Source organism: Osmerus eperlanus, chromosome 9, assembly GCF_963692335.1.
Source record: "Osmerus eperlanus chromosome 9, fOsmEpe2.1, whole genome shotgun sequence".
Taxonomy (NCBI): domain Eukaryota; kingdom Metazoa; phylum Chordata; class Actinopteri; order Osmeriformes; family Osmeridae; genus Osmerus; species Osmerus eperlanus.
In genome coordinates this window covers 9,210,009-9,235,797 of record NC_085026.1, presented here as the reverse complement: position 1 = coordinate 9,235,797, position 25,789 = coordinate 9,210,009, and the positions used below count along the sequence as shown (strand labels likewise).

The 25,789-nt window shown below is 43.6% G+C and overlaps 2 protein-coding genes across 3 annotated transcripts in view; one reads left to right on the top strand and one right to left on the bottom strand.

The window, feature by feature from the left end:
* The window catches only part of mgst3b (microsomal glutathione S-transferase 3b), a 167,322-nt gene that overhangs the window by 72,351 nt on the left and 69,182 nt on the right, over positions 1-25,789 (bottom strand). The window lies entirely within an intron of this gene.
* runx3 (RUNX family transcription factor 3) overlaps positions 15,275-25,789 on the top strand; it is a 30,934-nt gene continuing 20,419 nt past the window's right edge. For both annotated transcript variants that reach the window (XM_062468738.1, XM_062468737.1), the window contains exons 1-3: positions 15,275-16,534; positions 17,357-17,513; positions 18,725-18,829. In XM_062468738.1, the coding sequence (XP_062324722.1) occupies positions 16,277-16,534; positions 17,357-17,513; positions 18,725-18,829 (520 nt within the window). In that variant the 5' untranslated portion in view covers positions 15,275-16,276. The remainder of the gene's footprint in view (positions 16,535-17,356; positions 17,514-18,724; positions 18,830-25,789) is intronic.

The window sequence follows — 25,789 nt, the reverse complement described above, 5'->3', positions numbered from 1 at the left end:
AAAGTCCAGAAACTTTGTCTGAATGCTAAATACAGCGACTGTATCCTTTTGTTTGCACTCTACTGTCCTGTCGGACACATTAAATACTTGATTTTATATAAATATATAAGTGTTTAGTTGTATCAGTGTTTGGGTTGTGTGCAAGGTTCCATAATGTCAATGTAAGGTGTTACACCACATTGCAATCGGAATACAGTCTGCTGAAAACTGTGGTATTTTCAGTAATTTGACTACCATCCATCACATTAGTAACATTAGAGGATTGTTTTACCATACAATTGCTCTGAGCAGAAACTGTACTGACTCCATTAATGCACAGGCTATCCCACCAGTAGGATAATCATCACAGTCAAATGAAATCATTTTCAAATTCTACCATTTGGGATGAAGATGTGAATGTTCACATCTTCCCCTTTCCAGGTCTCTTATGTCTGATGCCTTCGCTTGTCTCACTTTGTTTTTCAGCAGGTCCACTGTAGCGAGAAGGGATAACTAATGTGCTCTCAAAAAGATAGGATGAGGGTTGAAAAAATTGAGAAAAGGTCAACACTGTAATCACTATTGGAAATCATTAGTGAATATGCAATATCCTTTTACAATTCTTCTGTCGAGAGAAAAGAGCCGAAGTGGAGCAAAACAAAGGCCAAAAGTCATTAAATCGTCCTATTCAATTTGAAAATGTTTCAAGTTAAAGACTACCTCATGTAAGCAAAATACCCCAGCGGTTAGTTTAACAACTTACATTACACAGGCGAGGCAATTTGGCCCAGATATTCTCTTTTTGTGTGTGACTGAAATCAAACTGAAATTAAGAGGCTCGCTTCATGAAAATCAAGAAGACTGTTAAACGTCTGCGGATTAGTGTACGTTTCCAAGTCCTGACTTTAATACTATGATACATGAATCTCAAATGGAAATGCATATGCATAAATCTCCTCAAATGTCAAAAGGCATTAGCGTAAGCCTGGACTTATAAATTAAATTGAACAGTATCGCCCTCTGAGAAACGCCAAAGGCAGGAACAATCCTTCATAATATTTTATGGACTTACAAAGTACACAAAATGTATTACTATATATTTCCCGTGTTCCCTCATGACAAGCAATAAACTGAGATAGAAGAAAGATATAGCCCAAAGAACCTGTGATTAAAATCTATACGACATGTAGAAAAACCAGAAGACACAGAGCGATTATGTGCACTGTATTCTTTGAGGCGCCACCCTGTGAGGCTGCAGTATCTTTCTCAGAGTGAGGGGGAACACACATCAACATGTGATGTGCAACATCTGATGCCCTTCGCGTGAGAAGAGAGTAGGCCTCACCTCAGAAACCTCACTCTTGCAGCTCAGGCTGAGAGACAGAGGAGGAGTGTGGTTGACAGAGAGAGAGAGACAGAGAGAAAAAGAGTGAGAGAGAGAGAGAAAAAGCGAAAGAGCGAGAATGAGAGAGTGAGAGAATCAGTCAGCGAGAGAGACAAAAAGTAGAAGATTGAGTGTGTGTGTGAGAGAGAATAAAACAGTCAGAAAGAGAGAGAATGAAACAGTCAGAAAGAGAGAGAATGATAACAGATGAGAGAGAGACAGAGAGAGAGAGAGAGAGAGAGAGAGAGAGAGAGAGAGAGAGAGAGAGAGAGAGAGAGAGAGAGAGAGAGAGAGAGAGAGAGAGAGAGAGAGAGAGAGAGAGAGCGAGAGAGAGAGGTTTACAAAAGTCTCACACTAAACATCTACTGGAACACCAGAGAACGTTGTGATGCCTTAATGCTCTCTGCCTGTGTGCTTCTGTACGTGTAAATGCTGGTGTGAAATGGTGATCCTCTATGATTTGTTCATCTGATCCGGCCTCACGGTGCTGCTGCCACTCCCCGATAATAACCACAAGGAGGTTACACCTGCTCTCTTCTCAGAGAAGCCTCATACACTAGCGCACACACAATTGTTACTAGGCCATTCCAAAACGTTACCAATTCAGTATTAACTACATCAAAAGAACCCACTGTAAAAACAATTTAAAAAAAGGGTAGAAACTTTATTGGTTTCGGGGTCTGACGCGTTGGCAGAGTTTGATGTTTGCATCAGGTGGGGTACCTGGTTTACAGGCCATCTCATTGGTGCTGTGCATTGGGTCATTTATTTGGCTCCAGTATCCCCACCAGTGTGTTTCCTTTGCTTGGAAGGACGGTTTGGTTCCCAGCAGGATCTTTATACAAGGGTCGTTTTAGAGCGTTACGCTCTTGGGAGCCAGTTCCCTTTGTGGCAGAGAAAAAGGCTGGGTTTATTAGGGTGGGAATGGTTTTATATGTTTGGCTTGTTGCGCAGTATGAATGGAAGTGAGGGTTTCTCTGTGTGAGAAACGCGCCATGCCTCGCCGCAGTAGTAGTGAGGTTATTCTGGTGCATTCTGGGAGGTGGTCTGGGTTGTTCAACAACTTCTGACAAAGTCTGAAAAGACACATGCTCGAGATTTGTGTGAGAAGGAAAGGAACTTTGGACAAACTCTTTGTATAAATTCTTAGACATTATAGAAAAACCTCAAGGTGACTTGAAGGAGTTCTTTGATGCAAACATGCCTTGGGAAATCTTTCAATAACTGTAATGGAATGATGAGTGACTGTGTGGAAGTCTATGGGCATAATAATGAGCCAGAACAGCTGGACCTTCAGCAACAATGTGTGAATGTTCTGCTCTCCTAAATAAATATCACAGTACTTAATAATGAAGAATACTTCATAATACTTGGAACCTGCTCACAGCCCCTTGGTCGAGAGATAGTAGCATTGCCAAAACACAGAAAGTGAGCAAAAAAATCTGGAACCAGATATTTCGGAGTTTTAATATTCAAAAGGTGAGGCAAATAATAGAAAGCTTATGATGGCCACTGAGGAGAAGATGTCTCCAATTTAGCCCAAGTATAAAATCTATTTATAAAACGGAGGGCATATTGGATGGGAACGACACTCTGGACTTGATTAGTCTGTTAAATGTTCAGAGGTACTTATTTACTTTTTGGTCCGTCTCAACGTTTTCACTGTCTGTCAACACATCCTGATGGAAAATACCTTCAGGGGTCGCTAGCAAGATGGCTTCCAGGTAGAGTCTGGAGTGGAGGAGGCATTGTGGTTGGCCAATCCCAGAACCCCCTTACCCCCTCAATCATTTGGCTGCGGGCTATGATCCATTGGTCAAGGTTAAAGTTGTGCTAAGTGTTGTAGTAAACACAATTTTCTGGCGGTTTGACTAGTAACCACAAAGGCCAGTTCACCGTGGCTGGACTCCCATCTGATATGGATATTTACTATACTGGCATCTCTGACTAGAAATATTCCTTAAACGGAGTAAGTGTTTTGGAACTGTGAACAACTTTTATTTCTATCAACAAATGTTACTGGAGGGGCTACCAACACATGTTTCTTAAATTCATCTTGAAAACAAACTGAGGTAGACTTAAAGGAGCATGGCGTCCTGGTGGAAAGGGAATATGATCCTCTCGCTGCTTGGGGATAAGTGGGCCACAGTGAGACTAGGTCAGGCTGGACGGAGGAACTCTAAATGTGCCTTCCCAGTCCTCTGAGCAGAAGTTCATCCAGAGTTAGCCTACATTTGAAAAGTTGCTCTCTGATTGTCTATGGCAGTTGTGAGGGTAGTGAACTCTGAGAATGTATGCTGAATACATTACCACAGCACCCTCAGACGAACAAAGAGGAGAAAATATGTATTACAGCCTTACATAATAATTACCCAGTGGCACAGTGAAATAATTGGTATGGTGAAAGACACAAATGTCCAAGTCAGTCATGATACAATGCAACAGGATGTCAGCGGAATTTATAACGTCTAGACAAGCTATTTTAACTGGGACCCTCCAATATGGAAAAGACATTGGAACACTGAATAAAACGCATGCAAGCCGGAAAGTATGCAGACTGACAATATCTAGATAATTGGATAATGAGAAGGAAATAATCACAATATAATCACTGTTTGATTTGGTCTTCCAAAATGGCAGACACCAAATATGGCTGTAATATTCTGCTGAGTCACTTCATTGTGCTTAATTGACTAGTGATATTTCATTAAGGCCATATGGTGCTATTGATTAAATCAGGCTTAGCCCTGCATGATCTCATTCATTTTCTTTGGTAGAAAATTAAATTAAGTCCACTCTTATATTGTTTAAAATGATCATTATTTAGTTGCAAAACAGATGTTGTGGACCACAGTTGTAGACTGTCGGATTACCACCAGTCCGCCATCATCAGGGCATGGTGAGTGTGGCAGTCCGCAAGTAGAAGCGTCAGCATGGTAATTATCATATAATTAACCATAATTTGATAATATCCAAGTTTTAACGTAGGCCGAGTGCACTTTTAGGGCTCCAAAATGTTAGTAATTAGGCCCCTACAAGCAACTTAACTGTAAGAAATAAAAAAAATTATCAATAAATTACTAACAGTGTGTGTATATCTTATATGCATATATAAACATTAATATATTTACATTTAAAAGGTTTTAACAGTGATAAATCTCTTTTAATTTGACACAGATGAATCCTCTTGTTTCTCAGTGTGACCCCGCCCTGCTCTGCAGTAGCCAGCTGTTTAACAGAGGTTATAAAACAGCACCCTAACTTTCAAAACAATAAGAAAAGAAAACGACAGCAGGATATTGAGGTATCTGAACTCCTGCGGTGTAGGGTACTGTTTTATATCATTTTGGTCTGTTTAACATAACATAATAGAATGTAGGAAGATGTCCTTTAACTGTCCTATTAAAAAGATTTGGGAATATCCAAATATTCCCAATTTTCCCCGCCTGGGTATTAATAAAGTCCTTGTCGGCCCCAGCATATACAGAATACAGTGATGGATAGATAGCTTGTTTTTCCCCAGATGAGACATCACAGTACTACACAGACTGAAGAGCCTTCCTCCTCATAAGACCTCTTTAATCATGCTCAAAACATCCATAGCCCATCCCTCTTCCCAAAAGCAATAAAGAAAAAACTTAATTACGGTGGAGAAAATATGCAGATAATGATAGGATGCGAGGCGCTTCAGGCGAAAAACAAAAAACTGTTTTTGATACTCTATTTTTCTCTGTTTTCCCAGAAATTGCTCAGCTTGTTTACATACAGTTAATTGTCCTTAGCATACTAAAACACAAGTTTGGGGGATGGTTCTATGCTGCCACAAAGTTTTAACAGAAAAGAAATAGATTTTTAAGAAACCATTCCCGGGTGAGAGCTTTTAGAACCTTTTTAATCGGGCTCATTGGGAGATCACTGTGAAACGACGCTTTTCTTTTAATCATCCGTTTATAAAGCATTCAACACGTGTTACATGTATAAAATAGAGATGGTCTAAGGTACCCTTGGTTTGTCTCTGTACTTTCTCTGCAGCTGCTTACTTCTGTAATTCCACAGCAGAAGGCACCACCGTAGGGAATCCCCTCTCAACTGGGGAGCAGAAGTAGTCCCTGAGAGCCTCCCCATTGTCTATCCCAACACTGTCTGGTGCTAGGCCACCCCCGTCTGGCTCAGATGCTGTTCTCACGGACAGACACATGTGAGTGCAAGCGTAAGGAAAGACCATACATGCACACAGCCATCTGACTGTGAGTAGCTGCTGCTGCTGAGTCAGCAGGGGAGAAATGTATGTCAGTAGGATGACCATGCTGTTTTCTCCTTCTAAATGCCGCCTGACCTCACTATAATAACTAGGCAGGACTTACGCATGAACCCCTTCATTCCTCAGCACAAGTCAGGAGAACTGGCAGTTTGAATATAACTACTTTTAAAAGCAGACAGCAGTTCCGACAGATTCTAGACTCTTTCTAGACTCTAACCCAAGCTTTTTTATTATTTATTTACACAATTTATTGTAACTATTACAATAATATTGGTTTTGTTTCAGAAACTCCAAAGGATATTTAGTTAACTAGGCCTCGTACCTAGACTTGGTGAAAAAATATGGCTGTTGATGCATGTCAGGCTGGCTGAGCTACGATAACCAGTTTGACAGAATAATTAAGTGTTATCCAGGGCTTACCCAACATGAACAAGACATGTTCCTTTAATCAGAATAATGGCACATTGGACAGTTAGACAGTCAGTCAGTCATGGAGTTTGATTATCTCAATCACCAGCATAACCAGACTGGAGGGTACTGATTGGATAAACAAACGCTCCTTGTTGTCGCTAGCTTGTTGTTAGCCTCGCCAAGCTCAATGTGGAGGAACCCAGAAGGCTAAACACAGCAATCAAGTGATTAGCTAGCAGCCACAAAGACTGAGTCACACATCTTGGAGTTAGCTGCTAGGCTATGCTAGCAATTTGTAGCCAGCCATGGTGCTAACTGTGCATAGGCAACTCTCGCAATGATTAGTCATATAGTTGATGATAGGAAACTTTCAGTCACTGTGGACATTATGCTGGTTTCCTAGACTCCAGTAAAGCTTAGTCCTAGACTAAAAACACGTTGGAAAATGTTTCGTTAAAATGTTTCAAACGGTACAAGGTTAGGTTTAATCTAGGTTTAGGACATCCATGTAGTTTATCTAGAGTTCATTGTTCCTTTTCTAATGGTTTGTCTCTGTGGCAGACATTTCCAATTTAGACTTCAACTGGATGATTGACCGTAATCATTTTGCACAAAGGGGTTGATTTGTGACTGGTGATAAGTGATCAAAAAGATTGTTAGTGGTCTCATGAGCTCTTTTACTCTGGGAGTGAGAGTAGACACACCCTTTCTTGACTGCAAGCCTTGAGGGTTAACTGAGTTCTTTCCAAGAGTTGTCTAACGTCTGAAGAGGAAAGTAGAATGGACAGTTGTCAGGAAACTAGCGCCCGGCCACCGTTTGATTCTGGTCTGGCTCTGCAGTGAGTCAGATGGTGCTAAGGAGACCAAACTCCTCTGAAGGAAGAAGTAAATGCAATTTCAATATCTGGAGGGGCTTTGAAGTGACTTCACACTTGAGTGAGTGTGACAGAGCCTGGAATGACCTCAGTTTTGAGTAACCAAAAAGTGATGAATTGAGTTTAATAGTTCAGACACTGTAGACAGTGCATTACAAATGCAGTGTGTGTATTTAAAATACTACACCGTATCTTAAGGTTACTTCTAGGCTAACCAGTGTACCAAAACTGATGGTTAGCGGTTATCAGCATCAAAGTAAACCAACATCACACTGAGAAAGTTACTGTTAATGAAAATCTCTGTGACAGACTTTTCCATCAGAGTCTTCATGCCAGTCATACGTTAGATACCTTGTCATGTTCCTCATATGTCACAGTGGTGAGACCTAAGTTCTTTACACACAAAAACATGTGGCTTTTGTTGCAAGGAGGAACGAACAACAGCATTCCTCGTGCAACCACATCAAAAGGTCCCCCTTGCCACGAGGCTAAACGAGGGCAGGCCCTTCTTACTGTCTCTCCTAACGCGACTGATGCTAATTAACTGAAGAAGTACGCCGACTCTCACCCCGTTTAGGTCTCCTTATCTCCTCTCCCTCTCTTCTCTCCTTTTCCTCCTCTCCGCACTTCTTCCTCTATTCTGTTTAATTGAACAGGGCTCCTCTTTTGGAGTTCCGGCAGAGGGGACAGCCACACACGAGCACAAAGGGGCATTGTCTACTGGTGAAAATGTGGTTTACAGGCCCTGCTATAATGGCCCTGGTGGTTGCTGGCAGCCATGCGCGCTTCCTAATATACGGTTCACATGCGATTTCATTTTGGGAAAACACTGAGTTATGAGGCTTCAACTTTTGCGCGCGAGAGAGGAGGACGCCTTGCAACTTATTTTCTGAGCCGGCGGGCTCGTTTCCAGACCTGCTGCACCCCCCCCCCCCCCTCCTCCTCGTGGTGATTCTATATTTGTGTGAGATATCCAGAGTGATCGTCGCAGACAGGCTCCCATTTTGGCAGAGACGAGAGAGTGGAGGGGAATCGGCAGAGTTTGCCAGTCAAACATGTCTTGTTGTCAGACTGAAAGGCTTCCAGAGCTGCGATCTGTCTCTTTGGTCCAGCAGCGAGACGTGTTTGATCTCACATAGACTCCATAGAGACACGGGGGAAGTAGTTCAACTGCTGGGAGGTTTGATGGCGCGTGCAGGCAGAGTAATAGCTCAGAGAGGAAAGACAGGCTTGCACACACAGTGGATAGTCTGGTTGTAATCTCAGTGTCTGTACCGTGTGTCTATAAATGTCTTGGAGCATTACTTGTCCTTTTTGTATGTGTTTTTGTGGTTAGGTAGGTTGCATAGGAAACTGTTGTTACCCATTGAAGAGTGCATAGAAACACAGGCAAAATTAGTTGACATACCTGGTGGTTGTGTTGGGTAGAGGTGTGTGTGGCAGTGGGTAATGACTTCATAAACATGCGCCGCAGGAGGGGCCACAGCCGTAGACCGTGAGGATGTTTGCTGAAGTGGCGGAACAGAGAACTGGTGGGCAGTGACTTCATAGACATGCGCCGCAGTTTGGCCGCAACCTTGCTGTGCAGTTGTGGGGGCTGGTGATATAGTGGGTGATGACCTCACAAACAATCACACAGACCAATTGAGGAGTGTTTAAGTGGTGTAGTGGCGGATGATTGGTTAATAAACATCTATCAACAGTCCAGCCACAGACCAATACAGCTCTCATATCTACCCTGAACTTGGCTTCGGGGATCTCACTAGTGACTCAATACTCAATAACTGAACTTACGTAAAATTGTTTCAACAAAATAAAAATCTAATAAAAAAGCAGAGGTAATTTGGGTACAAATCTGACTTCGTAAGTAAATTGTAAAACAAGTTAAATTCTTTCTTGTAATTTGCAATACAGTAATAGCAGCCAAGCTTTCTTGGGTGCTGTATGAATACTATAAAATGTAGTTGGATCTGGCTGTTCCCTGGTCTGTGTGTGGCAGCTCCGTTTTTGGCAGTTAAACTGTCAAACTTCAGAGGAACTATAAATCTGCTGCTCAAGGTGAATGCACCCAGTGCCATGGTGCCACAGGTGTGTGCTGCCTGCCAGTTCCTCTGTCTCCCACAGCTGCCTATCTCTCTCAGCCATCCCCAGGAGCCTAGGTCTACGGGTATGGTAGCCGGACACAGTTGGCAAAGGAATAGTGAGTCAGGGCTGTGTAGTGTGTGTGTGTGTGTGTGTGTGTGAGAGAGTGTGTGGGGGGCTGGGGTGCTGCTGTCACTTTGGCAACGCCACGGCACATATTGCAGCGATTACCACAGCGGAAAAATGTTTTTCTGCAACATGCAATTACTACAGATTACAGATTGCCGTCCTTGCATCAGAAGCTTTCGCCAGAGACGGAGAAACACTGTCTGTGTGTGTGTGTGTGTGTGTGTGTGTGTGTGTGTGTGTGTGTGTGATAGAGAGAGAGCAGAGACAGACAGACAAGACAGACAGAGACAAAGAAGGAGGAGAAATGATTATAACTCACACAAAAAACCTCAACTCAAAGATGGATGGGATGATACATTTAAGGGTCTCATTTAAATCAAATAGCTTTATGAGAAGTTAGAGGCCATGATCTTGCCGGATACAGTATTTTATCTCTCTAACGCCAACTCTAATTGTTGTTTTACCTGCACCCTACAGTAGAATAGAACTGGTATTAAGTAAGTTTTTTTTATTTATTATAATTTCTGGTTGACTACATAGTCTGGGTCTTGAACTGACAATAATCAAATCACCAGCATTTTAACCTTCTCACCCTATGGTGCCTCTCCACGGCTGAGCCCTGTATACAAAACATAATCCCTCTAGATCAAACCCCTGCAGAGAGAACTCCTATAACAGCTTAGCCCTGGAGTGTAGAGTCATATGGTACTTTTAGTAGGATACAAAACATAAACAGCCGTCGAGACCACATCACAAACAACTAACTGTCATCGAAGGAGGAGTGTACCTAACATATGACATGAGGGTGGACTGACGGTGACATATAGGGTCACACTCGTGTCACCTTCAACCGCAAAGTAGAGGATATGGGTGGAGGACATGGGTGGGGTGTTTGGAAGACAGTTCGATCTGTCTCCACTTGAACAGTGTGACTATCAGTTTAGGTTCTGGGTTCATAAGTGTAAGACCACCAGCTGATTGGAGAGAGAGTTCAACAAACACCTCAACATAAAAATGACCAGTTCAGACACGCAGTGGTACCAGCAAAGTCTTTCTCTGTAGCATGAAGGTCAGAGGACAGTGTTTATAATGAATAGCCAAAAACAAATATAACACAGCCAATAGATGTTATTCTATTATTACAGACAGGTTGAGACAGAGACAATCACAATATGAATACAATATGATAATTAATTAATAGCACAGAATACATGACCAAATAATGATGCACTGGCAGATCTACTGATTGTGATTAACAGAGTCACATAAGAAATCCTTGATTTCTCCCACAGTTACAACCACAACATCAACCCCAATCACTGATCAAAGTCAAATGTGCATGCAGTAGCTTCAGACTTGTTAGCAAAGCAGTAGGTCAAAGTAAAATCCTACCTTTGAAAATGTGCAACAGGAGTTAATTCTTTGTCACCTCATGTTATGGTAGGACACACACATATACACACACACGCACACACACACAGACACCAAGGTGCACCAAAAGCTGCCCCCTCTAGAGAAGAGGGGAACACTCTCCCAGCACACACACACTCTACCCTAAGATACACATATGGCACAATCACATTAAACACACAGCATTCCCCACATTGTATATAGATAACAGGCCAAAAAGATGAATGCCATTCATATACACGAAGCAAAATAAAAAGTGTTTGAATGTAGCCTGCTGAGTTTTCTTCTGTGAGTTGCAGGCGTTGCACGCACATACTGTACTCTGTACTGTATTTCACATGTAGAGGACTGAAAGGTGACAGCACGCCTAGACTAGTTTTATATAACCCCCAGCTGTCATTAATCTATTCAATCAGAGCCCTTTAATGAAAAAAAATAAATACCTTGGCTACACTCTGCCCCTTTTTAGACATGTAGGAGTGGATATTAAAGATGCATGAGAGATGAATGTGCTCATTGTCTTCTCCTGTGCTGGCTGTACCTCAGCTTGTCACAAGCTTACATAGCAATTAGCTGCTGGTTTGGAAGATGTCACCAACTCGTTCATCACTCCGTGTGATGTCTATTATCACAAATGTTTTTTAAGGAGACTGAATTAGACCCTGACGCTCTCATGAGTTACGTGTGTATTATGGGTATTTAGTCAAATTTTAGTCTTGGCATTGAAAGAGAATGACTGGTCCCAGTGTGTTTTGGAGAATTGATGAACTGAACTGAACAATACACCTGAAACTGATCTGTTGATTGTAAATGACTGGGATTTGGGTTCAAGAGCAGGGTAGATGCACCTCCAAATAAAGCTTTTCAAAGTGTTATAGCCATAGTGTCTATAGTTCACCAGCACCAGGCTTTCACTGATATGGCTAATTTGCTCGGAGATGATATACAGTATGAATAACGGTATCATGAAAGCTGTTCAATATGGTTCTTATTTTCTGTTCTGCACATCAAAATGGACAACAGTGACCACCGACTTCAACGTGCTGACACGTTGTGTAATCACCATCAGAGACAGGGATCAGCACAAACTCAGTGCCTGTGTACAAAACTAAACAATCTGTGCCCACTCGTCCTTGTGAATCATTCTCAAAGTCTTTCTACAGTGTACACAGTGTGTAAACAGCCCAATTCAAGATCAGGATTTGCTTTATAGAATGAAGGACAAAACAGCTTTGATGAGTTGCGTCATGCTTAGATGGAAAGCTCATAACTGACACTCTTGTCATATCAGTCAATGTCCATTTCATAGCAAACTCCATTTCAAAAAGAAGGGAAGGGTAAACAAGCCTGGCATTCCAAGTTCACCACAGAATTCATCATTCCTATAAAAAAATACACCCTCAGCCCAAAAGTAGAGCTAATTTAATCCGCAAGGAAGAAAACTCTATTTCATAGCAGTCGTCCATTCAGAACACTCATATTTCCATGAAGCAGAAACCCCCGGCTGAAATTCGAGGAGACACTTTTCGGAAGGAATGCATTCGGTGGGTTGAGGGCCAAGCTTGCCCTGTAATTTGTGAACGTACAGAAATGTGTGACCACCACAGCCGCTAAAGATAGAAATCTTTGTCTTATGTCATCATTTAACCCCAAACTATTTCTAATTGCTCTCATAGACCCCTTTTCAAATGAATGGGTCTCCTCCAATGCCATGTGTGGACTTTTCTGAAAATAGCCCACCTTTTGGGACAGGACTAATATTGAGATGAAAATGTGGGCCTATCTGAAACTATTCCCTCTTAAAGGAGCTTTACAGTGGCATCTACCATAGCTGGGTGGCAGGCAGGTGTAGGTTTACTTCCCACAGGCTAGCTCTGGGTTCTCAGTTAGTGGGATCATATTCAAACCATCAGCTTTCAGATCATGTCTCTGCCTTACCATTACAGAAAGTATGAGATAATCAGAGTTGTTTACAATCCTTATAGTGCTACTATTTAAAGTAGGCCAATTATAATTATTTTTTTATTATAATTTTGTCCCAAGGAAGGTGTTTCTTTATTTAATCAATTTGTATGTACTGTTCAGTGACTAAATTAGAACAAAGAAAACTAAGGCCACACTATGTTTCTTTCAAAATAGACCTTGGCCTCCTGTTGCTGAACTGCACAGGGTTTGAATTGGGGGGAGGGGGGGATTGGTAGAGCATGATGTGCGTTTGGGGTTTCAAATATCCTCCAGGAGTTCTACATTCGTTGTAGCTGAACCCACTTGGATCATTAAAAATCGTTCAGGGGCACGGCGGGCTCTGTCCTCAACGTCTGTGCGGCTGAAACCGTAGAAACTGCGTGTTGAAATGTAGAAGTCTAAATATGACAGGCGCCCGAAGCACACATTAGTGCAGCGCATGGTAGTTGGACGTGTGGTCAGATATTAATAATGAACTGAAGCAGTAGGCCGACTGAAATATTACCGTCATTGTCCCTGTCTAGCATATTCATTGTCCCAAAATAGCAGATAGGCGATACTTTCAACGACATTAAATAAGGTCCTGCATGCACACCAAATGAGCTCTCCAAAAGACTGTCCTCTATATGGAACCTTTTCAGAGTATTCTTCTATTGTTGTGTAATACTTTAACAGAGTGTACGGTGCAAGATAAAATTACTATATGTCATTAACTGTTCTTTAGGTTCATGCAGGGGTGCAAATAGAGTCAAAACGCTTCCCAACTTGATTTTAAATGACTATTCTTTTGGCGGCCTAGTTTCGACGAGGTAAGATGATCATCTTTCCCAACCATTTTCCTCACGTCTCGAAACCTCTAAACGTATGTTTGTTTGTCTAATACTCACACACACAAACGCCTACATACACAATTTAAACAAGGATAATTGTCCTATAGGTCCATTACTGCACAGTTTAATGTGCCGGGATTTTGTAGAGATAGTGGGCTCACAGCCTATACAATTTAGAATGAATGCACCATTTGTCAATTTTTGTGACAACATTATCTAAAATTATTATCTGCCTCAGTCTATGTCACTGTCTGATTTTGATATGGGCTATAGGCCTAAAAATAACAATCAAAAAATATAATTCGATGCCTTTTAAAAATGTAACCTAATCTATAGAAGGAAGATGGTCAACATTTGTTTTTGATTCTGAAGTAATTTGTTATAATAAAAATATCCAAAAGAAACCACCTCTAAATCAAATAAAAGCTATTAACTCAAATATATAGCATGCCAATCAATTTACACTATATTTACCGAAAGTGTCGCAATATTCAGTCAGCCTACTAAAATAATAGGCCGATAAATTATTACTGTTCACTATTCGGCAACATTTTGAATTGCATTAAATAAATGGGACTGTACACCTGTAAAATCCACAAGTTAATGTAAAATCTAGTAATGTTGTAAAATATCAATTCACGTTCGGTAACAGATAATGAAATAGGTAGCCTAAATTAAGTAGCCTACCCATTTAATAAAAAATACATAAATTAATTACATTAATGAACGAAGAGTACGAAAATGTTAAATATGCGTAATTCGTCCCAGAAAAGAAACAGTCTATAGCCTAAATATCCTTTAATAAATACATTTACTAGATAATCTGCATCAAGCATCATTTTCGTTCGAGTTATAGCTCGACAAAACTGCTGCGTTACAGCGAAATTATTCCCTTTAATATAGGTTATAAATAGTTTCATATGTTGGCTTTTCTCTTGTGATTTTTAGATGCAGTCTGTACTTTTCAGCCTGCTGCCTGTGGTCGGGCCCAGGCATTGAAAAGACAAATGCGCCAACTAGTGTCTAAACTCTGACATTACCGAGCAAGCGTTCTCGGCTGGGTGTGCCGTTTTTTAAAGAATACAGACGATTTATAAAATATTTAAGCCCTAATTGATGGCAGTGTGGAGAAATTCTAAGCAATGTGACGTGACATAGTCCTATTGCTTTGTTGTCTCGAGCTACTGTCAAACGTTTTATTTAGTTTACATTTTCTCCAACTCTGCGTGAGACCTAGACCATTCAGTTAAAGTGACGGATCTAAATTGAGTAATCCATTTTATTCAAGATATGCCATCCAAAACAAAAGCCTATAGGTGACGTCTAGACGGCTTTATTACCAATACCCATTTGCCTTCATTTTAATTATTGTGCATGCACAAAGAAGAATGCTTTGCAGGCTTGTTTTGCATTTTGACATGTTTTGACATGCCTTGTTTCAATTCTCATATTTCTTTTCTTTTTTTCACTTTTCCAAATGTATTTGAAATAATTGAAATATACGATTTAAATATTGTTTTTTTTTCTCTCTTTATTTTTCCTATATAACAGTTGTGTGGCTTGGAGCAGTCCAGTGGTTCGCTAATGTCCCCCATGGTGGACCAGGCAGTGTAGAAACTACAATTTTTATCAGAAGAATCGATGTAGCAATGTCGGTAATGTTAAAGGCCTAACATTATATACTTAGTTACAATAATATTTGCAATAACAAATAACACACTACATCAAAATCATAAAGGCACACATTCATAGTCTATCAATAATTAATAACCTGTATAACAGAATAAAAGGGTGAGCAGGGAGAGCTTTCACTTCGCTTACATTGGAGAGATTGTGATTGGTCTAATGAAAGCCCAACCCAGGCGACTCATTGGTGGAAGCCATCGCCACACTCCAGCACTAAAATGACTTGGGTAAATAATATCACGGCACTCTTCACTCTCACACCATCCTTCAGTCAAGCAACTTCTGGTTACTTTCCTCTGCTTAACCTGCCATAGGACTAAACTTCCAAACACAAGCGTATATTATTGAGTGAGAGAGAAATAGTTGTTTTACGCAAGTAAAACCTAACGTTTACCTCGGTGTATTTTTCCAATCCAGCAAGGATAACTATAAAATTATATACGGAAGAGAGACAAATACGCGATAAAGGAACTTGTTCACTTGATGGTGAAACATCGGACAACCGCGTTCCAACCTCCGAGTAGAGAAACTGAATGACTGACTTTTTTGAGTATCTTCTGCGTGCGCCACGGAGTCTGGTCTCATCCGAGGGGCAAGAATCTATAGAAGGAGCTCCAGGCACAAAGCGTGATAGACACATTTAACATTGAAGCAAGTCAACAACTCAGTGGACTCATCACCTGTCCGCATTTGACGACTTTTGGATTATAGTTTGCTCCCTCTCAGGACACTTCATTTAGTCAGCCTACTTTCATAATCGTATTTGTTGAACTGATAATACGTTTGATTTCAGTTGTAATCTACTTTAAAGTCTAATAGTCCGCATTGATTTAGGCTAAATGCGTTACCTGTTTGGGGCCTATTTGTCTTCGGATATGTGGTCGAAATTGTAATGTTTGTGTGGGCATTCCGTCAAGCGCAGAATAGAGCAAAGCGTAGACCAGTGGACCGTAAGAACGCTTGGAGAGATTGTGGTTTTCTAGTTTTGCTGTAGTTAGTGAGAAACGAGAGCAACTGAATGTTTCTCAAGCAGCTACATCCTGGGCAGATGATATAGCTCAAAGTCAACCGTCTCTATCGTTTTGAGATAAAACAAGATTCCAACTCAACATTTCACTGCGCCGCGCGCATTCAGCTCCATCCCCCTGAAACCGCAGGACTTGAGCTGTGAAACGCCGAAAAGCGGGAAAAGACTGTTACTTTCCTAAAAACCCAAACCACCCTCCAGAAACCTAGTGAAGTGGCCTTGACACAAGCTGTTGTGATGCATATTCCCGTAGACCCTACCACCACCAGACGGTTCACGCCGCCATCCACGTCGTTCCCCTGCAGTAAGATTGGAGACGGCAGCGGGACCATGGGCACTCCTGGGCCGCTGAGAACACGACCTGAGACAAGGAATGTAGTGGACGTCCTGGCAGACCACGCTGGAGAGTTGGTCCGGACTGACAGCCCAAACTTCCTCTGCTCCGTGCTTCCCTCACACTGGAGGTGCAACAAAACTCTGCCTGTGGCTTTCAAGGTAGGCTAAATGACCCATGACTAACAGATTTTGGCTTCCGAATAGGCTAACAATAGCGATTCTGAGGTATGGTAGGCCAATGCATTCAATAGTTGCATACTTAAACGCAATGATATAGACCTAAAGTCATACAAATATAAAATAGGTTTAGAGCATAGAGATTAAACAGTTTATAAGAGGAACGTTTAATACCGCATATGATCTTTGTTAAAATAGTTCATTATAATTTGTATTTCTTTAATTATAATAGGCTATAGTTTGGCCTACTTAATTAAATAGCCAATGACTGATTTCTGACAAGCAAAATACTTTTTAGATGTGTAGGCCTATAGGCTACCACAGTTTAAACTGAAGACCGATAGTAACTAATTAAGTGAGGAAACCTAATGTAGACAAAATATACATTTTACATTAAATTCAAAATACATTCCCAGCGTAAGTGTCGTCTCGAATTGTTTGGCTATTTCTTAAGGCAGACCTAAAAATCGGTAGTCAGTTACAGTGACTAACATTCAGTCATTTATGTGGCGCTATTTTAGTCAGTTTATGCTATCTGTGGTTTTGCAAGAATTTACAAATAATAATTTCTGTAAAATTTGTCATGAGACTCTGGCAATGATTTTTGGAACGTTTACATTTATTTGGCATGGGACGTTATTTGTAGCCTATCCAATAAATTGACCACATTTTCAAAACAAATATTAAAACCTAATTTGATGAAAATACAAGACGCGGTTTTCTTCTGCCACCGGATGCGGTTTGGCACTCAGTCTGTTTTTGTTGAGCGCATGATGACCCGGTTTGACTGCGGTGTTTTTGCAGGTTGTCGCACTTGGTGATGTGCCCGACGGGACCCTTGTTACAGTGATGGCGGGAAACGACGAGAACTACTCTGCGGAGCTGAGAAACGCGTCTGCGGTGATGAAGAACCAGGTGGCCCGGTTCAACGACCTGCGTTTTGTTGGCAGGAGTGGACGAGGTGAGGAGAGGAACTTAATTTGCTCCATATTCTCACTGTGACAGTCACATGGTTCTTCTATGAGTCTACCTAAATCTGTTTACCTGTCATGGCAAACACCTGATCTGCGCAATGGCCTTGGTGAAAATGAAATTACCCAAATATAATTAATTTATCTAATGTGAGCATCACATGAAAAACCACGTAGCTATTCATTTCCCGGGGCGATTTGCTGTGTCAAGTGCGCGCCACCCTTTACGTTAGGCTATGCCAGGGTCTAATTATGGGAATTATAGGTACTTATTCGTCTTAAAAATGAGTGTCTATGAGGCTACACACTTGAATATGTGGTTAGACATTGCATTATAATGAAATAGCTCAGCCCAGCGTCAACTCAAGAACTGATGCATCTCGCCACCCGCCTACTTTTCACTCTCCCTAGGCCTACCCACTCACTTTGGGTAGCTGCAGCCATGGAGTTGCCTGAAAAAAATTATTCCGTGCTATTGCGTTGCACGTTTGACTGCTTTGCTGTTTACACACCTCAAGAAACTAGTGCAGGAATTGCTGGCATTCCATCTGAACCATCTCTCACACACAGCCATCCTGCTGGCCGCTGGCCCACGAACTTGCATATTTCCCTTTAAATGTTACTCTTAAAATAGTTGCAGACTGATGAATGGAAAAGGCTTTCGTCTCCGAATTAAAAGTACCTTTCATTTCTGTAGTCAATTACCCCACCCCAGGATTCCTTTCCCCACAGTCTTATTTAACAAGAGATGCTTTTTTTAAATGAAAGCGCCGCTTCATAGCCTAGGACGAATAAACGGACCGTTGCACGTTCTCTCTCTCTTTCGCCTTTCATGCAGATTGGAGCTCAAGGAAGCTCATGCAAGACAGCCTTGTTGAACAATAAACTGTTACTGTAGAGAATTTCGAACAATCTGGAACATATTCCCTCAATAATCAGAATCATACACACATTTTCAAAGAGGTGGTCCCCTCTCTTAATTCACAAACTTAAAAGGGACGTCATCTGGTGGCGGATTTAATTATGCAAGCCGAGTGCTGAGTGCTGAGTGTTGCAAACAATATACTTTATGATTAAAAAAAAATCGACCCATATTCTAATGAAAAAGCCTCACAAAGCAAGGGTAATCTCAAGTGTATTTGAAGATGAGTTGATTCCGTAGGTTGTAGCAAGGTAACTAACACTGTATGTTTTTCACCAGGCAAAAGCTTCACCCTGACCATTACAGTGTTCACCGGCCCACCTCAGGTAGCCACCTACCACCGTGCCATCAAAGTCACCGTGGACGGACCAAGGGAACCACGCAGTGAGTACCCTCTCTCCCCCTTTTCCCCCTCTACACACACTGAAGAGTCCAGCATGGCTTGTCCAGTTGTACTGACATTTGAATGTAAAAGTGGTTCATTCCTATGGAACAGTAAGCTAGTATGGTGGAATATTGTATAGTAGTATAGGAATACTATGTAGTAGGTTGTGTACAAGGAGCAGAGAGAGAGAGACAGAGAGTGTGTGTGTGTGTGTGTGTGTGTGTGTGTGTGTGTGTGTGTGTGTGTGTGTGTGTGAGTGAGTGAGTGAATGAGAGAGAGAGAGAGAGAGAGAGAGAGAGAGAGAGAGAGAGAGAGAGAGAGAGAGAGAGAGAGAGAGAGAGAGAGAGAGAGAGAGAGAGAGAAAGGGGGTGGGGGACACAGAGAGAAAACGGGCTATTACAGGCATAGGCTTTGAAAGAGGAGAGTGTCATCAGTTCTAAAAGTGCCACATGAGTCAGATGCAGATGACACAAGAAAATATAGCTGTGTGTGTGTATGTGAGAGAGAGATTTCAGTTAAACTTGTCAGATCAAGCAGTCTTGGGCTCGACCAGTAATTGTAATATACTGGAGACAGTACGTTTGTGTGTGTGTCTCTATATGGCAAACGCAGACCCACATGACCACACTGCTCTGGTCAGACACTCCCACCTGGTTGACCACATACAGTAAGTGACTGGTTGACTCAACACTACGAAGACTTAGCCCCAGCTGCCAGTCAGACATCCTGAAGCTATACAGTAGTGCGGTCAGACGTGTGACCATGTAGATGTTTGAGAAGGATAGGGTGACACAGATGAGTCATTAGCTTGCAAAAAAGACTGATTGTGTATCTGGTTGTGTATCAGTGTGTTCCTGCCCAGGGTAGGTTAGACTGGTCATAAGGGTAGGGTTTCATGGCCATTCCTGTGAAGATGATGGTGTTTATTGTGGTAATCCTGTGCAGTTTTTGAGTGGACTGTGAATGGGCAGGATTGCTATGCCCTGTGCTCATGTCTACGAAGGGGTTATTTGGGACAGGGCAGATTTAGACCAGTCAAAACAGACCAACGGGCCAGTAAAGGTAGCCCAGAGGTGGTGGGGGCCGGTGGAGGGGATATGGGGGTTTTGCGAGTGGCTGTATGCGAGGGGGTTGGTGCATCACCCCATCATCCTGCCAGGCTGGGGGCTATTTGAGGAGGCGTTGGAAATAGAGAACAGTGTGGAGAATAGATAGGGAGGACTAGAAAATAAAAACCCAACTGTGTGTGTGTGTGTGTGTCTGTGCGTGTTTGTTTGGATGCAGTGCAGTGCAGTTGCTGGCACGAATATACCGATTTTAGGTCTGTTTGTCTCCACATAGATGCACTACGAGAAAATAGCTTCGCTCAGTGCATGTGCTTGTTTGTGCGAGTCTCTCAGGTCAATACAATATCGGCTTCCTGTGAGGTCAAATAAGCCGGCGCAGACATTAACGGTGTCTCCTGTGTGTCACCTGTATGACATCTCGGTCCACGTGCCCCTCTTGGGCTGTCGGAGGGGCTGGGCCACGTTCGCACGCACCCTATAAAAGACTGGTCGTTTAATTCCGACAACGAGGAATCGAGCCACAAGTTCCATTTAACTGGTCTGGAAACGAGTCTGAGGCAAGTTATGAGATCCAGCACCAGCATACCCTACTGTTATTTGATAACGTGGGACTATTAGTAGAGCCACAGTGTAGAGGTGTGTGTGTGCAAGGTGGCAGTTTGTTTTTCTTTTGATTACCCACACCATAATGGTCACAACCACAGCTCACCAGACACACACCATACAAAAGACACCGTTTATGGGTGCGTATTAGCGACATCATGTAGCATTGCTCATTCAGTTTGCATGTAGCATTATCGGACGTGCTAATGGGGTTTTTGTTGTGATGAGGGACCTGGAAAACCAGGCCTGGTTCGGCCTTGCCTACTTTCACCAGTTTAGTGTCTGACTGTCTGCCTGCCTTGCAGATTGCTGAGGGGTTTACTGTTTGTTTGTGGGGGCCTGTAACATTTGCATGGCTGGGAGCACTAGGCTATAGGGCGGCTGGCACACAGGGAAGAAGGCTTATTAATGTTTACAGATCCAGTCTGGGAACCTGATGGACAGGACTGGAGATCGCCCGCGGCAACGGTCCGCCTCAAAATAAAACTCTCAGCACTGTTGTGCACCAATGAAAACATACGAGCGCACAAACACACACAAAAACAGAGATGAAACAGAGATGAAAGGAAAGGACAGAGCTGACAAATACACATCGCGTACACGTACACACACACATACAGTGCTTCCTCAAACAGAGACAGTGGCAGAACCATACAACCCTGTGCTCACTTACACACAGACAATAGTTACACATGCATAGAGGTGCATACACCTTCTGTCTTCTCACTCTCTGCCGTGTCATGATGCTAGGGTTTCTTCTTCTCTGACACGGCTGTGTAATATCTACTAAATGTGGGCCAGCCAACCCCAGAAAGCTCCCTCTCAAGTCAGAGGCCACACTGCTTTCTCAGAAGCAGCTCTGTGTACGTCAATGCATTTCAGGGAAGAGAAAGCCGCTGTGAAAGAGAGAGAGAGAGAGAGAGAGAGAGAGAGAAGAGGAAGAGACAGTAAGAGACGTCAACAGGGAGGATGTGACGGGAGTGTCGAGACCCTCCCTGTTGAAGCAGACCCCCCACCCCCTTCACACATCCCGCCCTTGACTCCCCGCTGAGTTCTGCAGAGTGTGTGTGTGTGTATGAATCAAAAGAGCATGAACTCACCAGAGCTGGGACAGTGTTAAAAGTAAGGACTTTTTGGACGGTGTGTTCAAAATACTGCTTCATTTTGCAACAGGTGATTTTTGTCATGATGACCGGTCACTCATACAAACAATGCATGCTTGGCGTGTATGAACTTGACTGCATCGAAAAGGAAGTCTTGAACATTCTCAGAACAGTCCCCAGTTGTAGCGTATTGGTTGCCTACTCTGCTGGGTGTATTCACACAGACAGAAGCAGTCGTGGGGGGGGCGGGGGGGGGGGGGGGGCATGAGGTGGGGGTCAGGGTGGGTGGGGGGGGGGGGCGTGAGGGGGGGAGGTGGGGGTCAGGGTTGTCAGGTTGATTCTATTTGCATTTGGCATGCAGACTGTACAGACGTATGCAAATACACAAAACAATGGACTCTCCCTGGGATTCTGCTGACTCTCTTCAAAGTTAATCAGAGACAGATATTTGCGTGTGTGTGTGTGCATGTTCACATTGTATGGTGTAGGTGTGTGTGTGTGTGTGTGTGTGTGTATAGACCTGTGTGCACCCATGCACCTGCCAGGTGTGTCCTCCCCTTTAAGTCGTCTGCTCGGCCACGCCTATAGCTCTGCAAATCACATGAAAGGCTCGCCCCTCGGTGTGAATTGCTCTCTCAAAGGCCACTTTGATGTTGAAAATGGAGATGGGTGTTTTTGAAAGGAGAAAAAAGGGCCTACAGGTGTATTAGTGCCAGGAGAAAGAGGAGAGAGAGACAGCATGACGTCGCGTGACGTCGGGTGACTTCCTGTTGATCACTGCCGCCCCCTCCCAGACTAATCATAGGCTGTGGAGACAGAGTCACAATCCTCACTGCTGGGGAGGACAGAAAACAGTCAAAAAATACAAACAAAAAAAACCTCATTACATGAAACTCTTGATCCTTCTGTGCATCCGATTGGACACAAGTCGTTGAAAACGTTTCCCCTCTAGAATTGTTTGGAATGACCCGGGGCAACTCCCTGCAACTTTCTCCCTGTCTCCCTGTCTCCCTGTCTCCCTGTCTCCCTGTCTCCCTGTCTCTCTGTCTCTCTGTCTCTCTGTCTCCCTGTCTCCCTGTCTCTCTCTCTGTCATTCTCAGTCATTCTCAGTCATTCTCTGTCCATTTCTGTCTGTCTATATCTCTCTTTCTGCCTTTGGGTCTCTCTCTCTCCCTCTGTCTCTCTCTGTCACACTTGGCTACGGCGATTAGAAACTGAGCAAATATTGTCAGACTGATAAATCGCATGGAATGCAGTCACTCAGTTGAATGGGTTTTTATTCGTTTGAGAGGAAGCCTCGTTTCCATTCGATTCCAGTCTTAGTTGGACACTCCAGTGACTTTGTGTGGAAGTGGACCAGGGGAGGACCCAGGGAGCCAGGGGGAAGCCTGGAAGGAACTACCAGGAGCACACTACTAGGAGCCCCCCCCTCACAGGTCCTGACTCCTACTGACACACTACCAGGAGCCCCCCCCTCACAGGTCCTGACTCCTACTGACACACTACCAGGAGCCCCCCCCCCCACACACACACTCATTACAGCACATGGGGAAGATAATCCCACTAAAGCCTCCCAGTGAAAGCTCTGCAAATGAGACCAAATACCCAAACCAGACACAGAGAGAGAGAGAGAGAGAGAGAGAGAGAGAGAGAGAGAGAGAGAGAGAGAGAGAGAGAGAGAGAGAGACTGCATAAATCCCACCTCTAGCTCCTTCTGTCCTCCTCTCCCCCTCTCTGCATCCCTCTGTTTGCTCTCCTGAAAGTCGTTGTGAGATGAATGTCAAAGTCTGTATGAAGTCAGGAGAAAAGTAGAATGCAGCATTGTCTGACTTTGTTCTGGTCCCTTTTTCACAGGCTTCAAAGTCTGTAGTCTGCTGCCGTCTGGATACAGACAAACAAACACACACACACACACACACACACACGCCGGGCCCTCACCATGTGCACTCACAGGGCCCCAGGGCCAGAATGGCCTTTCTTTCTTTCCTCAGAACTACTTTTGACTTTGTATCTACAGACGTCACCAGTAGACGGTGGAGGCGCAAGGAATTATCACATTATTTACTCAGGCGTTCGCTCCAATTTCTTAATTTCTCTCTGATGATGCAAGGAGAGTGTGGGGATATATTTTCTTAGAAATACAGAGAGAGAAAAAAAACTTCTGCTCTTTAACAGCCTGGCCCTTCTCTCTCCATCGCCCCCTCTCTCTAAACCCAAACGTCTGCTTTTCCTGTTTACCTAACTATAAGGGGAAGTAAAATGGCCTCTCTGTGTGCTTACCCTTCCCTGTTTACACTGACCTGTACGGGACGGAGCCATTACGACCTTTTAGACCTAATTCAATAAAAAGGCATAGATCTGGATTTAGACAAATAAATGGAGTACTAGGGAATATTTTGCTACATTTTATGACAATAAATGTGTTTTTCTACGCCAAGGAGTGTGTGTATGTGTGTGTGTGTGTGAGGGGGGGGGGGGGCGGGGGGACGACATGTGGGAGTGAAGCACCTGCTGCTTACTGGAAAAGGCACTGTATTTGGACTACTGTGCGGTTTGGCCTATTTATTTGGCTGGGCTTAATGGGAAGGAACTGTCAGCCATTAATAGACGTGTGGAGGTGTGTGTGTGTGTGTGTGGGGGGGGGGGGACAGAGGATATCTTCAGTAAAACAGTGGTTACCAGCCATGGTGTGCTCTGCTCGAACACAGTTCTGTGCTAGGTTAGTTACTTTGAGTTACAGTAGTTGAAGATGGTTCCAGTTTGAGAGTCTTACTTCCTGCCACGCTCTGTAGTCATCGATATGGATCAGGATGATACGACATCCACATAAAACGATGACAAATACAGCACGGATTGAAACACATAAACCCAAAGATCCACACTCCCCCGCCCATGAATCCCTTTTTCTCAAGCTTTTGTTCACACAGTCGGGGCGTCATGCCTGTCCTTCCTGTCAGTTGTCATTCTGCAGAACAGTGCATGTGTGTGTGTGTGCGTATGCAAACATGCGCAGCGTGCGAGAGCGAAGCTTCTACATGCCTGTGTGTTGCACCCATACGTGCTAGTCCGTGTGTGTGTGTGTGTGCGTGCGTACGCGTGTGCTTGTGTGTCACAGGCACCGATGTGTGAAGGCGAAACCGTTTGACACATCTGCTGGTGTTGCATTGGTGCATGCGACGGCTTGCTTTTCTTTCCCACAGATCTGCAAAGTCCCCCCCCCCCCCCCCCCGCCCCCGCAGCTGACTGCTTGTGACGCCTGGAAGACCCCTGCAGACAAACGCACACACACACTCACACTGTTACCGCCCCAAACTCTCACATTCTGAGCTAAACACAACACTCTCAAAGCAGCTTATTTCACTAATAGGATCCGTCACCTGGGCCGGGTGACGGGCCCTCTCTGTTGCACGGTGCAGAACCAGCAGCATTGGGAGGCTTTTGGGCTGCATGGTGGCAAACTGCCAACAGGGCCTGAGAATCCCTCTGAAGGGGAGAGAGAGACACGCTGAGCCGTGCAACAAAGGAGGATGATTGCTGTTGACGTGACACAGGGTCTGTCGTATTGTTATTGAGCGTGGGAGGGATGGAGGGGTCCACCCCTCACACTCATCTCGCCTGCCTCAACCTGCAGCCTGTAGCGCCGTCCCAGTGTGGCATGGCCCCTATTCCTCACACAAACATGTTCACACACACACACAGAACGCAAACTTATCGTCTCATCAGTAGAGGAAGACATGCCGTGCCTCAAACAGTCAGTTGTGACTTCCGCTGTGAGCGCTCGTGTCAGAGACTCGGTCTCTGTTCCCCAGGGGAAGCCTGCGCCATTCTGACATCTGTTCTCCGGAGATAGCAGCGCAGGTAGACAGACCGGGGGCCAGGAAGCCAGGCAGGCAGGCAGACAGACAGCAAGGCAGATAGAGGGCAGACAGGCAGAACGGCAGGCGGTTAAGCAGGCAGACAGACAGGCACAGAGGGAATGCATCAGTAGCACAACTTGGCACAGTCTGAGAAAGAGAAGTATAGGGAGAATGTTGTGCATGTTGAGTTCACCTGGTTACCTCCAAAGAAAAAAAATGTAATTAATTAAATTTTCGTGTGGAATCCAAACTAGACAGTGAAGACAGGGCTGGTCCCACAGTGTATGAACTGGTGTAGTGTGTGTGATTATGTGTGTTTGCACGTCAGA